This window comes from Vigna unguiculata, chromosome 3, assembly GCF_004118075.2.
Source record: "Vigna unguiculata cultivar IT97K-499-35 chromosome 3, ASM411807v1, whole genome shotgun sequence".
NCBI lineage: Eukaryota > Viridiplantae > Streptophyta > Magnoliopsida > Fabales > Fabaceae > Vigna > Vigna unguiculata.
This window is the reverse complement of record NC_040281.1, coordinates 13318552-13333584: the sequence shown is the minus strand read 5'-3', so window position 1 is coordinate 13333584 and position 15033 is coordinate 13318552. Positions and strand designations below refer to the sequence as shown.

General features: G+C 30.5%; 1 protein-coding gene across 3 annotated transcripts; it reads right to left on the bottom strand.

Moving 5' to 3' along the window:
* Positions 1–2293: 2293 nt before the first annotated feature.
* Positions 2294–6038, bottom strand: LOC114176701 (serine decarboxylase 1-like). 3 transcript variants are annotated; one of them, XM_028061819.1, is made up of 6 exons: positions 5870–6038; positions 4578–4932; positions 4243–4474; positions 3965–4158; positions 3747–3883; positions 2333–2899 (listed from the first exon to the last, which is right to left on the bottom strand). In XM_028061819.1, the coding sequence occupies exons 2-6, from the start codon at positions 4903–4905 to the stop codon at positions 2333–2335; spliced, it is 1458 nt and encodes a 485-aa protein (XP_027917620.1). In that variant the 5' UTR covers positions 4906–4932; positions 5870–6038. The 3 variants fall into 3 exon arrangements, with proteins under 3 accessions (XP_027917623.1, XP_027917620.1, XP_027917621.1); XM_028061820.1 differs by lacking the exon at positions 5870–6038 and adding an exon at positions 5768–5831; XM_028061822.1 differs by lacking the exon at positions 5870–6038 and having other exon boundaries at positions 2294–2899; positions 4578–4905.
* Between the last annotated feature and the right edge of the window lie 8995 nt (positions 6039–15033).

The following is a 15033-nucleotide window of genomic DNA, read 5'->3' as shown; positions in this document are numbered from 1 at the left end:
GAGACTTAGATGAAGAGATTTATATGCATCAACCTGAAGGTTTCTCCAAAGAAGGAGAAAAAAAATATGGTGTGCAGATTAAGGAAGAACTTGTATAGTTTGAAACAAGCTCCAAGACAATGGTACAAGAAGTTTGAAAGCTTCATCCACAAGGAAGGCTTTCAGGAGTCCAATATAGACCATTGTTGTTTCTTCAAGAGATATGAATCTAGTTATATCATTTTGTTACTTTATGTTGATGATATGCTAGTAGCAGGTTCAAATATAGGTGAAATTAAAAACTTGAAGATACAATTATCAAAAGAATTTGACATGAAGGACTTGGGTCCAACGAAGAAGATCCTTGGAATGAAAATTACATGAAATAAGCAAAAGGGAATTTTTCAGTTATCTCAAGTAGAGTACATCAACCATGTTTTGCATAGATTTAACATGGGAGATGCCAAACCAGTTAGCACACCTTTGGCTAGTCATTTTCGTCTATCTAAGGATCAATCACCTCAAACAGAAATAAATAAGAGAATTTATGGCTAAAGTTCCATATTCTGTAGCTATTGGAAGTTTAATGTACGTGATGGTTTGTATGAGCCAAACATTGGTCATGCAATGGGAGTTGTTAGCAAGTTTATGTCAAATCCAGGTAAAGCTCATTGGGAAGCATTCAAATTGGTTTTGTGGTATTTATGAGGTACACCAGATAAATGTTTGTACTTTAGCAAAGGAGAATTTAAAGTACAAAGTTACGTAGATTGAAACTTTGGAGGTGAAGTTGATCACCGAAGAAGTACTATTGGTTACATTTTCACTATTGGTACTACAATTATTAGTTGGATGTCACAAATGTAAAAGATTATTGTTGTGTCCATTATAAATGTTGAGTATGTAGTAGTAACTAAAGCTAGTAAAGAATTCATATGGCTTCAAGGTTTGTTAACGAAGTTGGGATTTATCCAGAAGAGTGTTTTGTCTAATGATAGTCAGAATATGATACATTTGGCAAAGAACTCAACATTTCATTCTAGAACAAAATACATTGGTCTTTGTTATCACTTCATCGTATCTTTGCTTGAGAATGAGGTGTTAACATTGAGAAAAGTCCTAGGAAGTAAGAACCAACAAATATGTTGACAAAGGTACATTGACAAATTGAAGTTGTGTTTAACTTCAATTGGCCTACTAGAATAACATTCAAGAGAAGGTTATTGCATTGATCGAGGTGTGAAGACAAATTGAAATTAGTCTTCAAGTGGGAGATTGTTAGACTTAGTCAAGCAAAGGAAATATTTTAGGGGAGAGTATTGTTTCTTTAAAATAGATAAAAGCCATTAACATTTTTAGAATGCATAATTATGGGAAACAAAATGAGGTTTATATAGATTACATGATGTATAAATACCTTTACATACAAGTTTATTATGCAATTCCAATGAGAGAAAAGAGATATAAGAGATAAAAAAAAAGAAAAATAATATTTTATTTTTTTAGATTTATTTGGGTTGTGAGATGAGTGTTTTGTAAACACTTGATTTCTAATTTTCTATTTCAGTTAAGATGTCTGCAACAACCCAGAGATGTAGACATAATCGACTTAACTTTGTTATCAATTTTGTGTGTGATTATTCTATATTTATATTGTTTCCCCAATGATTATTTCCTAACATTAGTCATTTGAAGACCAATTTAGAAACCAATTATTCATAATAGAAACTTTTTTAGTTACCTATATTTTTTGGTTTATAAATTGGTATCTAAATTGGTCACTATAATAATTAATTATTTTTTATTATTAAAATGGGAAATTATTCAGAAATTTTGTTGTAATGTATATTTAGTTTAATATATTTTAAAGTTCTTATTGATTATATTTTTTAAATTTATTTTTCTTATATTATTCATTATATTATTTTAATTACTTATTTTATAACTTTATATTGTATAATATTATTATTTTAATTTATTAGACTTAACAAATAATAAATTTGATAATTCATAAGAAAAAAACTTTAAATTTAATATAATATTATAAAATTGATTTATAAAATAAAATTTATAATTATTTATATATTGTAAATTTGTTTTAAGACGAATTTCTAAATTGGAGCCATCTTTATCCAACCATTTTATTTTGAACACTACAGAAACAGTTTCACCAAAATAATGATGAAAAACCAGCATCACCCCCAAACACCGAAGAAACACATTAGTACAAGCATATATATGTATATACATATATATATATATATATATATATATATATATATATATATATATATATATATATATATATATATATATATATATATATATATAGTGACTTAATTACACAGAGCAATCACCTATGGATAGCACAGAGGCAATTTTTGTGTCCCACAGCAGAAGCTATGCAATAAGGTTGGCACTTGCCATCTCGGAACCACTCTTCACGCTTCTGCACCAGTTCATTCAGAAAATCATCAAGCTTCTCTATGGTGACATTCGGCATCACCACCACATGAGCAATGTTTCCTTCGCATGCCAACTGCCACCTGTGCACGAACTCCTCATCGTGCGGTCTCTCGAACACAACGGTGCTGCTCAGCTCGTTCAGCATTGCTCCAATGCCTGCATCCACAAGCCTACCTTTGAAGTAGTGTGCATTGCGCAAACACTTCTGCACCTCTTTCTGAAACCCTCTGTACCCTTTCATGTTTAGATTGTACCAGAGGAATATCGGCGCGTGCCCGTTCCTGCTTCCCATGATCGTCGCGTCCCTCGAAGAAAGATACTCCACGTTCCTCGAAAGAGCCTTCACATGCTCCGATCGCGTTATCTGCACGCCACAGGGCATTGGGCACCCCACGAACTTGTGCCCAGAAACGCTCACACTCCCTATAGGCTTCTTGAATGAAACTTTTGGAGCCTGAGGGGAAAAAAATCGTCAACCCAATTGTAAAGGAGGTGCCTTTTGGTTTTACATTAGCAGTTCTAGATATGATTGCTTTTGCAACCACATACATCCTTCACAGTTCTTTTTTAGTATCTAGCATTCTCCTATGTTAAACTGTTTGGTATAATATATTTTCAATTTTTCTTTCTTGTTAGTTTTAGTAGTTATAGTTTCTTTTTGGATGGTCTCTGTTATACTGTTTAGTGATAATGTAATGTGCATCACCAGAGTGATTATTTTAAGAGGTGTGTGGAATTTTTTATATGAATGCCACGCACGTTATTGTTATAAAATAGAAATAGAAATCATGTGCAAAAATTTTTAAGTTTACTAAGACTAATTAAAATACTAATCATGGACTAAAGCATATTTTCAAACTGAAATCGCCATTGGAATAGCTGGATCAGAGTTGGGTGAGCATTTAAATAATCGCTGACAATCAGGAAAAGATAAAATTAGTTGATGAACAAACACTGAAACATGTGCGTTTCTAGCTTGATGTTTGGCTAAAATTTTATAGTTGATCACATTACAATAATATCGTTAAAGTGACATTCACTAACAACTATAAAATAAGAAAACGGGATAACAGATCCTGTTTTGTGTGTCAGAGAGACACTGAGAACGACAAATTGAACAAAGAAAAGCTATACAGCAGTGATATTTAACAATGATAAGAAAACAACCATTTCAAAACTAATTGCATTGATATTTTAATTATACTTTTCTATTTCTAAATTGAATTATTAATCATATTATTAAAAGTTATCAAATGTATAGATGTTTTGATGTTAAGGACTAATGTTGTTTCAAAGCTTACACGTTTCACAAAAGGTAACATGAGACCAAACAGAGCTCCATCACAATGAATGTAGAACCTGTCATGTGAAAATCCTGCTTCTTCAAGTTTCTTTATAACCAGATCAAGGTCATCCACAGCTCCTTTCACAGTTGTACCTGAAATGTTTAAGTGTAAGAGCCATAATAAAAAAGGTGAAAGAAAATGCATAAGGGAGGGAGAGAGGAGGAGAAAATTGCCTATGTTCACATTCACAATTGCTGGCTTGTCCTTGTGACAAAGAAGCTTGGCCTTGAAATCATCACAATCAATCTCACCAGAACAAAGAGTGTCAATCTTCACACATTCCATTCTGTACATACGAGCAGCTTTGAAAACAGAATAATGTGACTCCTGTGAGGCATATAAAATCCCATCTGGGAAAACCTCTCTCCTGCAACACTCATTTTACCACATTTCAGAATATTAATTTGAGTAATGATACTTTGACATACACAAAAAACTAGCTGAAACTAACCCAACAAGGATTCCATGGAGATTGCCCTCTGTGCCACAGTTTGTTATATAGCCCCAGTACTCATCTTTCTCCAATTCCCACAACCGTGCAAACCAGTCCAAAACACCAACCTCAAACTGCCTGGAGTGGACACCATAATTGCTTTCAATAAATGGATCTCCCAAGTTGTTGATGGAAAAGTGCTGAAGTTGAGAGAGTGCCTCATAGTCAAAATCCAAATTATAGGGGTAACCTGTGATAGATTTTTTCAGAAGATTGGTTACTATATGAGATAAACCTGTTACTAACTAATTATGTTTATTGCAGATCAAAAACATGCAAATAGACTATCAAACCTAAATGATATTTGGTCCTTTCAGTCAGAGATTTTTTGTATTTAGCCAACACACTTGCCATATAAGCTTCCCTTTCACCAGTAACCTCATCATCTATATCAGGCTCCGAAATTTCAAGGCACATGGTATGAATATTTTTTCCCAGTACAATTTTTCTCTCCCCATTTTCTGTACCATTCTGAGCCTCTCCCTTGCCAATGCCATTCTCTCCTGCTACGAGTGGCACATGATCTGATATAAAAGCCTTGGAATTGAAAACCTCAGACAAAGATTTCGTTGTTCCATTAATGCTGGAATCAGGAGCTAAAACATCAACACTTCCAGCCATCTTGCTACTTGCAGCACAAGAAATTATCTGAAAGACAGAACACACAAGTTGGGTATCAACAAAAGGAAGAAACTAAGCGCAAAAAAAAAAAATAAACCATGAACCTCGACCTAAAACTCAGCCATCACTCTTTATCAAACACTTTCCTAGAAACCACGATTCCACTACAGGAAACGAAACAAGGCTGACCACAAAAAGATATGTTCGTCTACACATCCTGGTAATTCGTTTCCATTTACTTTTAATATTCTTTTCACTTTAACTTTTATTAAACTTTTCCCGAAATTCAAACTGAAGAGGTTGTTTCGTTAAAAGGAAAACAATTTGTCAATGGGCCAAACACCACTCATACTTGCTTTTGAAACAGCAATGTGTTTTATGCTAATTTTATGTGTCCCACTGAATCCATGCCATATTTCTCAAGTCTTTCAGCATTCTCAAGTTCTCATCGTTAATATTGTATAGCATCAATACAGGAATATCTCACTTCTAAATAAAGCACAATCCCAAACAGCTTTCATTCAAATACATCCATACAGAAACAAAAATATAATTTTCCCAAATAAAGAAGTAAGCTTAGAAGGCTTGCGTTCGAAGCAGAAGAAACAAGAACAGTTTTGGCCAGAAAGAGAACTGATTCACCAACACTCAAGCCAAAACCAAAGTCACACTAGGAATTGCTTACATATTCAAATGAAAGAAATAGAAACACTTCAATCAAAGACAAAATACAGAAAAAAAAAAGAAAAAAAAAAACTCAACTAAAAGTAAAGAACAGACAAAAACACAATGAAAACAACATTAAGTAATAACAGCATCACATAAAACATAAAAGAAGATAAGAATAATTCAAATATCCAACCAAGTATTTGGACCATACAGAAGGAAATCACACTTAATAAAACTTAAGTGAAAAGCTAGAAAGAGAATTGGGTATATGAAATAAGAAGGTTAAGAAGCACACATGAAGCAACTATGGTCTGAACTACAAAAGCTGATATTTTTCTTTCAGCCCAGAAGCACCTTCTAATGAAAAGATTGAACAATCAATCATAAAGGGTGAAAAGGAAGGGTCTTGGTTAATGAGGGGACAGGATCCGGATTTATAATCGCCACATCTCATAGAAAATGTGAAAATTATTAGAGTGATAATGAAAGGAAAAAGATATACATAGAACCAAAATAATAAATTGACACGCAAATCACATGCGAAAAGAAAAATATAAGTTTTTAGAGGAGTTTCCACCTGATAAGAAGAGAAAGAAAAGATGAATATTGGGTTTAGGTGTTTAAAAAAAAGTTAGTGTTCATATATCATTAGACTTAATGAAATTACCCTCACATTTTCTTCTCTTCACACACTATATTTGTTCTTTATACAATTAAGAGAAGAGAAAATAGACAACATATATCCTATAATGAATAAAGTAATAAATGATATAATATAAAAATGTGGAGAAAATTTCTTCTTTATATGGTTTTTAAAAGATGTTCAGCTAATTTAAATACTTTTTGATAAATTAACATTAACCTCTTTTACGTACTTTAATATAGTGACACTCAGTTCTCTTATTTTCTTTAAATAACACATTGACTTGATACTTAAATAGAAAACTATGAAAATTGAAAATTTAAATTTTTAAATATAAAAATAATTTTCTTTAAATAGAATTGAAGGATTTAATTATTATATATTGATAGCATCTAAAAAATTAAATTACCACTCAATTATAAATTATCTTATTAAAATGTAAGGAATTATATTTTCAGAAAAAAAATAGTTTAATAGAAAGATCAATAAATTGATGGTTATAAAATGTATGATTAGATTCATTAACATAATTTAAATATGATTGTAGCATAAGTATAACTATGTTGTTAGAAAAAAATAAATATAAACAAAAGAAAGATTTTAAAGGTCATTTTATTAATAATACAAAAATGGGAATTAGAAACACACACACACACACATATATATATATATATATATATATATATATATATTATTAAAAGAATAACGTAATATGTTAATGTATCATTCAAACATTAAGAAAACGTGAATAGTTAAAGTCTTTCAAATAAATTAAAATATAATTGTCTATCCTTTTAAGTTAGAGAAGATATGAGTAGAGATGGCAAATAAACCCGTCCCTGTGGGTATTGCCCGAACCCGTTCCCGTTTTGACGGGGAATCCCCGCATTGACTGAGTATGGGTATGGGTATGGGGAATCCCCGACTTTTTCAGTTGGGTATGGGGATGGGTATGGGGATGTACATATACCCGCCATAATACCCGTCCCCGCCATATCTCCATTCTCGTTTAAATTATTAAAATATTCACAATTAATCAAGTAACCCTTATATATATATATATATATATATATATATATATATATATATTTTTTTTTTTTCTATTTTTTATTTCTCTTAATTATTTCATTTGTCATAAACTCATTCTCATCTCCAATATATTTTTTATCTTATCATAACCTTTATGTAATTATGTTAAAATGATGTATGTTAATAAAAAAAAATTATGCCTCACATTTGAATATTTATATTATTTTTTAATATTTATTTATTATAAATTTTCCTTTCACATGAGAATGTTTATACTCTCAATTTAAGGTAATATAAAAAAAATTCTTTACTTATTATTATTAATTTTTGTTTAATTTGAAGAACTCTTTTGTTTCATTAAAATAATTTTCGTTATTTTTCAACCATTAAGTATATATGTTGATATTTGAAAAGTTTTCTTAGTTCTCTAAGATATTTTTCGTCTTATCATACCTTAGTTATACATTTGATTTCCTTTGTGTGATTTTTTTTCGATAGTCTCTCAAATTATTTCTAAAACACACATTTGTTAGTTTTTTAATATTTTTATTTATTGTTTTTATTTTCATCATGTAGAATAATATTTCGATATATTCTATCTAATTATGTTTTATTTTATAACTCATTATTAATCATAATGTAATTTTTTCATTTTAAATTCTGTTTGAAGTGGTTAAAATTTTATTTATATATATATATATATATATATATATATATATATATATAATGATATTTAGGAATAGTATATGATAATTCACTACAAGAAAAACATGAAATGGTGATTGATTTAGTCAGTAACCCATATTAGTCACTATTTTTCGTCATTGGTGGTAGTAGTTGATTTATTGTCTGAATCAATGACTAAATTAGTGACTGATTCAATGATCGAATCAGTACTTGATTTAGTGACCAATTTAATTACTAATTTATTTGTAATTTAATGACAAATTTTTTGGTCACTAATGATATTTCTATTTATTTTTAACCACTTCAATCATAATTTAATAATTAGTTCTCTAAGGTTTTTTTCATTTTATCATACCTTAATTATGCATTTGATTTCCTTTGTGTGATTTCTTTCGATAGTCTCTCAAATTATTTCTAAAACACACATTTGTTAGTTTTTTAATATTTTTATTTATTGTTTATTTTCATCATGTAAAATAATATTTCGATATATTCTATCTAATTATTTGTTATTTTATAACTCACTATTAATCATACTGTAATTTTTTTCACTTTAATTGTATAAATAACTTTTATTTACTACAATATAAAAATTTAATGTAATTTCTATGAATATTTTTTTGTCACTATCCAACATATATTGAAGTTCAAAACATACAAAATCTATGTCAAACTTTTATTATTATGTTTATTATTTGTTCTTTGTGTCATTTTGATCAAGTGATGTATTATAACTTTTATTAGTGTATAAAAAAGAGATTCATTATAATTTAAAAAATTGAAGTAAACAAACATTTAAAATATATTTTAATTTGAATATTTGTTTTCCTTTTATTATTTGTTCTTTGTGTCATTTTGATCAAGTGATATATTATAACTTTTATTAGTGTATAAAAAAGAGATTCATTAAAATTTAAAAAATTGAAGTAAACAAACATTTAAAATATATTTTAATTTGAATATTTGTTTTCCTTTTATATTTTTTGAAATATTTTTTAATTTTATCAACTAAGTTCATCAATGTTGTAGTTTGCAAATTTAATAAATGTTTTGGTCCACATGAAATTTTATTTGGTATTCGAATATAAAATGTAAACAATTATAATTTATTTTAAGGTATTTGGCATCGAAGAAAATCCTCCTAATATTGAATATTTCATAATATTATGTTTTCTTTACCGTAATTTTTTTTTTATAAAAATTAATATTGAAGTAGTTAGAACACGGGTACGGTATGGGTACGAGATTATACCCGTTACCCGGTGGAGATGGAGATGGGAGAAAAGTTTGATATCCGTTGGGTTTGGATATGGGGATGAGGATGAATTTTTTATGCGGGGATGAGTATGGGATAGCGAAACCCGTCCCCGCCCCGCCCCGTTGCCATCCCTAGATATGAGTATGATTCATCTTAATTTTATAATAAATAAATTTTATTTTTCTTATTAAAATATCCCCGCTAGTCTTCGTGTTTATCATGTGGAAGAGGTGCAGGTTCTCCATGTCTAATTTTTAATTCATTAACAAAAATGATTTAAACTTTACTTTTTAATAATGCTTTCATTTTCTTGATGGAAATGATACTTATTTATAGATATATGTGCATAAGTATTTAAACCTATTTTATTCTACGGAATTTCAATTTGACCATTAAATTTAATATATTAAGATTCTATTTTTAAACATAAATTAATCTAGTTATATCATTGTCATTTCATCAATTATTATGTTTTTTTAGCACAAGAAGGTGAAGAGTAATTTGATAAAATGTAAAAAGCGTGGATTTTGTTTTTTCGAGCTTGTGGGTTCCTTGATAGTAAGATCCTGATTAGGACCGAAAAAGAAAATATTGGAGAATACACTTGGATACTCAAATAATAAAACATTTAGAATAACAACAATAAGTGAATAAAAAAAATTGAATTGAATAAATATTTTTAGTATTAGTGTGTATTTATAGACTTATGTTATGGGTGTCATTATGGACAAATATATTCACCTGTATTTGTGCTTTAAAATTATTCGTAATTGATTATTGGATTCCATTCTAAGTCTACAACTAAACTTACATGTTGAATTATTTAAGTTTAACATCTATTCTATTTAGAATAAATTTTAAATCAAGTATTTCGGAGTTGTGTAAGCATATAAATCTGAGTAGTTATTTAAATAACCATGTGGGCAATTCATATATTCAATTGAGTATATATATATATAAAGGTTCGACATTTGTGAACAATTGATATATTGTGGGCAATTATTATGTCTTTGATGTTATTTTTATGAGTAATCATGTGAAGGAGTATATTTTAATGTTCATTAACGAGTGGTTGTGAAGTTTCTAAAACATTAATTGGACAGTGGATGTTTATTTTTGACGAATGTCAAATAACACTTAGGAAAATGTACATCATTTCATTTGAAACTCATTGAATGTTGGCTATTAAAGTCTTCTTCTTTTTTTTCACCTCATTAGACTTTGATTTTGAAACTTTTGCTTAATCATTCTTCATAAGTGCTCTTAATTTCTTTTGTCTTTCTCTTTGCATTCTCCAATCCGATCATCGTTCTCCACTTTGTTCAGACTTGCTGCGATTATATCCATTATATCTTTTTCATTTATGATTTATTTTTAAGTGGTAATCCCCTTTTTCAAAAGGAGATCATCAACATCAATGAAGATTCTTTCTTTTAGAGTTTTCCAAATATTTTTCTAATATTCATATTGACTATTTCTCCTTTGAGATAGATTTTATGGAGGTTTTTCTCCTTCTGCATCCAATGTCATAAATGTTATGGAGGCTTCTCTTCTTGTGGTTAAATATATTTTATTTGTGTTTAATGATAATTGAAATTATTATGTTTTATTTTATTTACTTTTACATTTAATTATTATTTTATTTTATATTTTAGGTTTTATTCAATAAAAATGAAAAAGATAAATGATGAGAATATATTTTAAAAAAAGTGAAAAACTTATATTTGGGAAGAATATCAATAGAATGAGTGGAATATCAACTAATCAAAGATTATCAACTTTATCAATTATCTACAAAGTTAATTACTCAATTTCAAGTTAAAAGAATCGAAGATAATTTGACAATATGGAGTTCTAGAAACTTAAAAAGATAAATCCAACAAGAAATTTCAGTACAAAATGAAGTACAAAACTATAGGCCCAAATCAGATTCCTGCCATTTGCCCAATGAAAGATCACTCGCCCAACGAATCATGCCTAATTCGCCTAGCGAGTTGTGCGTTTCGAAAAATCTATAAATTGAGGCCTCACTAAGGTCAAAAAAACACTTCGAGAGAAGAAAAAAAACTTGATATCTATACACTTGAAGGTAGAAAGACATTCTAAAGGTTGGAGGCATTCAATTTTATCATTAATCGTGTATTCAGTATATTTAAAAGTAGATAACGCTCTCATTCACGGGAGTTAGGTGTAATGTATTTTTTATTCTCTATAGATTCTTCATTCAATATAATTTTTTTCCATAATCTCTTATGTTTTATTCATGTTTTAATTGCATAGTCTATGAATTTTGAACATATAGGAGTTCATACTGATCCGAAAGATAGTTTGGAAATCCTAGATTATGATCTTTAATTGCATGTTCTAGATATGGTGCAAATGTGGGAGTACCAGCTGATCCGAAAGATACTTTGAGAAACCTAAGTAGGATAAAACAGCTATTGATTTCAGATGCTAGACATAGATGTGGTTAATAATCATTCTTAAGCATCAACATATTGATCATTAATGCAAATCTAATAGTAAAAATTACTAGACAAAGAGTTTTTGTTATTTTAGTTTAGGTTTGTCTATAACATCCTTAAGGAAAATTACTTAATTAAATAAATAAATAAAATTTGAAATTCAATTGTCATGCATTTATTATTCCCAAAAGCGCAGGAAATTTAAAATTTATAAAACGCACTTACAAATCCAAAGTACATATCCATAAAAACTGGGTAATTTATACAAGTTCCCAAAATAGCTAAATGACAATGAAAATCATAAATAAACAGTGTCAAAATCCTAGCTCGACATCCTAAGCTAGCCCCTCTCTCCGTCTCAAACATCTGCAACATCACCTGTAGCATCATCTGCTCCCGTGTAAAGAATTACACGATCATCGTCAAACACACACAGAAAGGGTGAGTTCATAAAATAAAGAAATATCAGGACAACTAATCATAGGAAAATAATACACCCATCTAATTCATCCTAGTTATTTCTTGGCCAAGACCTTAATCCCCAAAGCTTTTCAACCTTCAAATCACACAATTAGTTAGCCTTGGACTCAGGATTTATGATGCTCACACGAACATGCCCGCTCGTAGTCCTGTCTCTATGAATCTCCCCGCTCGTAGTCCTGCTCTACGGACCTGCCCGCCCGTAGTCCAACACATGTGATCCACCAGCTACGTACCTCCCCGCACGCGACGTCTCAAGTGTGAGCACGAAACATACGAACCTACCTCGCTCGTATCCCCACTTGAGAGTAACAAAATATGAACCTCCCTGCTCATATCATCACGTGTTCACCACCATCCATGAACCTACCCGCTCATGGCACAACACCTCATGATCCAAGTATATCATCACTGCTTAAAAGCAACACACACAGCCACCAACTGCAACAGTATCGCCTGGCGCAACCTAAGCAAAGGGTATTCAAACCGCATTAAGCCTCAACTTTTAAGCAATGTGGGACTATTAAGATTGTGATAGGAACATAAGCCCCTTAGTTGAGGTCTTAGGGGAATGATTATTCATTCCCAATGGAGGGCTTAAGGAAGCGATGGTTTGTCTTAGAGTCTCGTTATCGACCCCATGGTAGGTTCCATTGTTCCGATCCTAGGACATCGTTAAGGTTAATCACCCCTCATCCGAGGTATTATCCACTTTGGAGCATCGACTTCGTCACAATTTTATCCTTAAAAGATGTCTCGATTGTTGCATGAAGGAATGGGTATTTAAACTGCCTTAAGTCTCAACTTCTAAGTGATGTAGGACTATTGGATGAGGTAGGAACATAAATCCCCAAGTTCGGCTAAAGGGAAATGAGCAGATTACCCCTAATGGAGGGCTTAAGGGATCGATGGTTCGTATGTAGAACCTTTATATCAGCCTCATGGTAGGCACCAATGTTTTGATCCCAAGTTTGTCGAGTGACGTTGTTAAGGTCAATCACCATTCATCCGAAATATTGTCCGCTTTGAAGCTTATGCTCTGTCACGGATTTGTCCTTAAAAAACACCTCGTTGGGTGGAAGGAGGAAAATGTATTTAAACTGCCTTAGGCCTCTACTTCTAAGCAATGTAGGACCTATTGGGTTTGTGGTAGGAACATAAGCCCTTAGTCGATGTCTAAGGGGAATGATTATTCATCCCTAATGAAGGGCTTAAGGAAGCGATGATTCATTTTAGAACCTCGTTATCGGCCTCATGGTAGACACTATTGTTCTGATCCTAGGACATCGTTAGAGTTAATCACTCCTCATCCGAGGTATTGTCCACTCTAGAGCATTGACTCCGTCACATATTTATCCTTAAAAGGCATCTTGGAAGGTGAAAGAAGGAAGGGATATTTAAACCGCCTTAAGTCTCAACTTCTAAGCGATGTAGGACTATTGGGCATGGTAAGAACATAAGTAAAGTAGGAACAACTATCAAGGACAAATCTATGTTGTCATTAAAGACTACATGGTAGTTTGACTTCCAATAAGAATTATAAATGAGTGACTTAAAAAAGTATTTTTAGTCAAACCCAAGGTGAATGACAAAAGTTCTTATACTGAAAGTTGTAGTGTTATTGGCCAAGTTGTACAAAAAATGAAGTTTCATTTCTGAGCTTGTAGACTACTTGATAGTAAAATGAGTTAATGGTAAAGAGTGGACGAAAATGATACTAATAGAAAACTTTTATACATGATTTAGAAAATAAGTGAGTAAAAAGAGTTGTTTTTGAGCTTCCATAATTTAATTTAAACAACAAAACAATTATTATGTATTTAATTACACTATTTATATTTATATATTATATATCGTAAAACTGTTAAGTACAATATTATCATGAAAAATGTTCTTTGACATCATTTGACGATCATTTGAGAATTTTTATAATAGTAAAGAAAAATTAACAAAAATTATTTTTATATTCTTAAAAGAAAGAGAATGAATAATAATAATAAAAAACAGTGTCAAATGATAATAAAATAGGTGTGAGGTAAAAATGATACTATTATATACTGAGTCTTGGAACATTCGAAACAGATGGAAGAATTGTTTACATAAAGCTAGAAAGAAGGATACAATTTATGATTCCACACATATATAGATTTTCATAATCTGATGTTGCTTGTATTTTGTATACGTGGACCTTGGTGTAGTCCTTCCATTCTTTTCTTGTTCTTCTTTTATATATCACCATCTTCTGAGCTTTAAGCTCTAAGATTAAATTTTATATAAAAAGATCATTAAATACTATATTACTACTGCATTCAACTTCCACATCTATGATATTCAAAATTTAATTTAAGTTACTTTAAATTAGAACATATTGTAAATAGATAGATACATATTAAATTAACAATAACTTTAACAATTGATAAAATGTATTATCTTAATTCATTATGTTAAATGTTACTAAAATTAAACAATAATTAAATTATTTACATTTCAAAACTTTTCTTGCTTTCATAATTTAATTATTAAAATAAAAAATTTCTATCCCACGAGGAATTTTTTGACGTGAAAAAGGTCAGAGTATGGTGACTTTAGGAGTTGTGAAGATATTTTATCAAAATATTTTATGCACGGTTGTTAGTTATCTTACTGCGACGATGATGTCCGTTTGGCTCCAACGGAGAGTGGGGGCTACCCACGTGATTCTTCTGCATTCAGGAATCTTTTAGTGGGGCCCACTCAGATCTGTGACCCTCGAATATTTTATTAACGAATCACTGATTTCGAATGTCTTCATGCGTTTCGCATGCAATGATGCTTCGTGTGAATGCTCTATCCACCATCCTTCCTCACTCTCATCACAGGAATACGTGGAAAATAAAGAGGGTCCGAGTGTAAAAGCT

Excerpts from the sequence above, each read along its gene's own strand:
- LOC114176701 (XM_028061819.1), bottom strand. The coding sequence starts at position 4,905 with ATGGCTGGAAGTGTTGATGTTTTAGCTCCTGATTCCAGCATTAATGGA. Across the intron at positions 4,475-4,577 it reads AAGGACCAAATATCATTTAG|GTTACCCCTATAATTTGGAT; the intron begins GTTTGATAGTCT and ends AATCTATCACAG. Across the intron at positions 3,884-3,964 it reads AATTGTGAATGTGAACATAG|GTACAACTGTGAAAGGAGCT; the intron begins GCAATTTTCTCC and ends TAAACATTTCAG.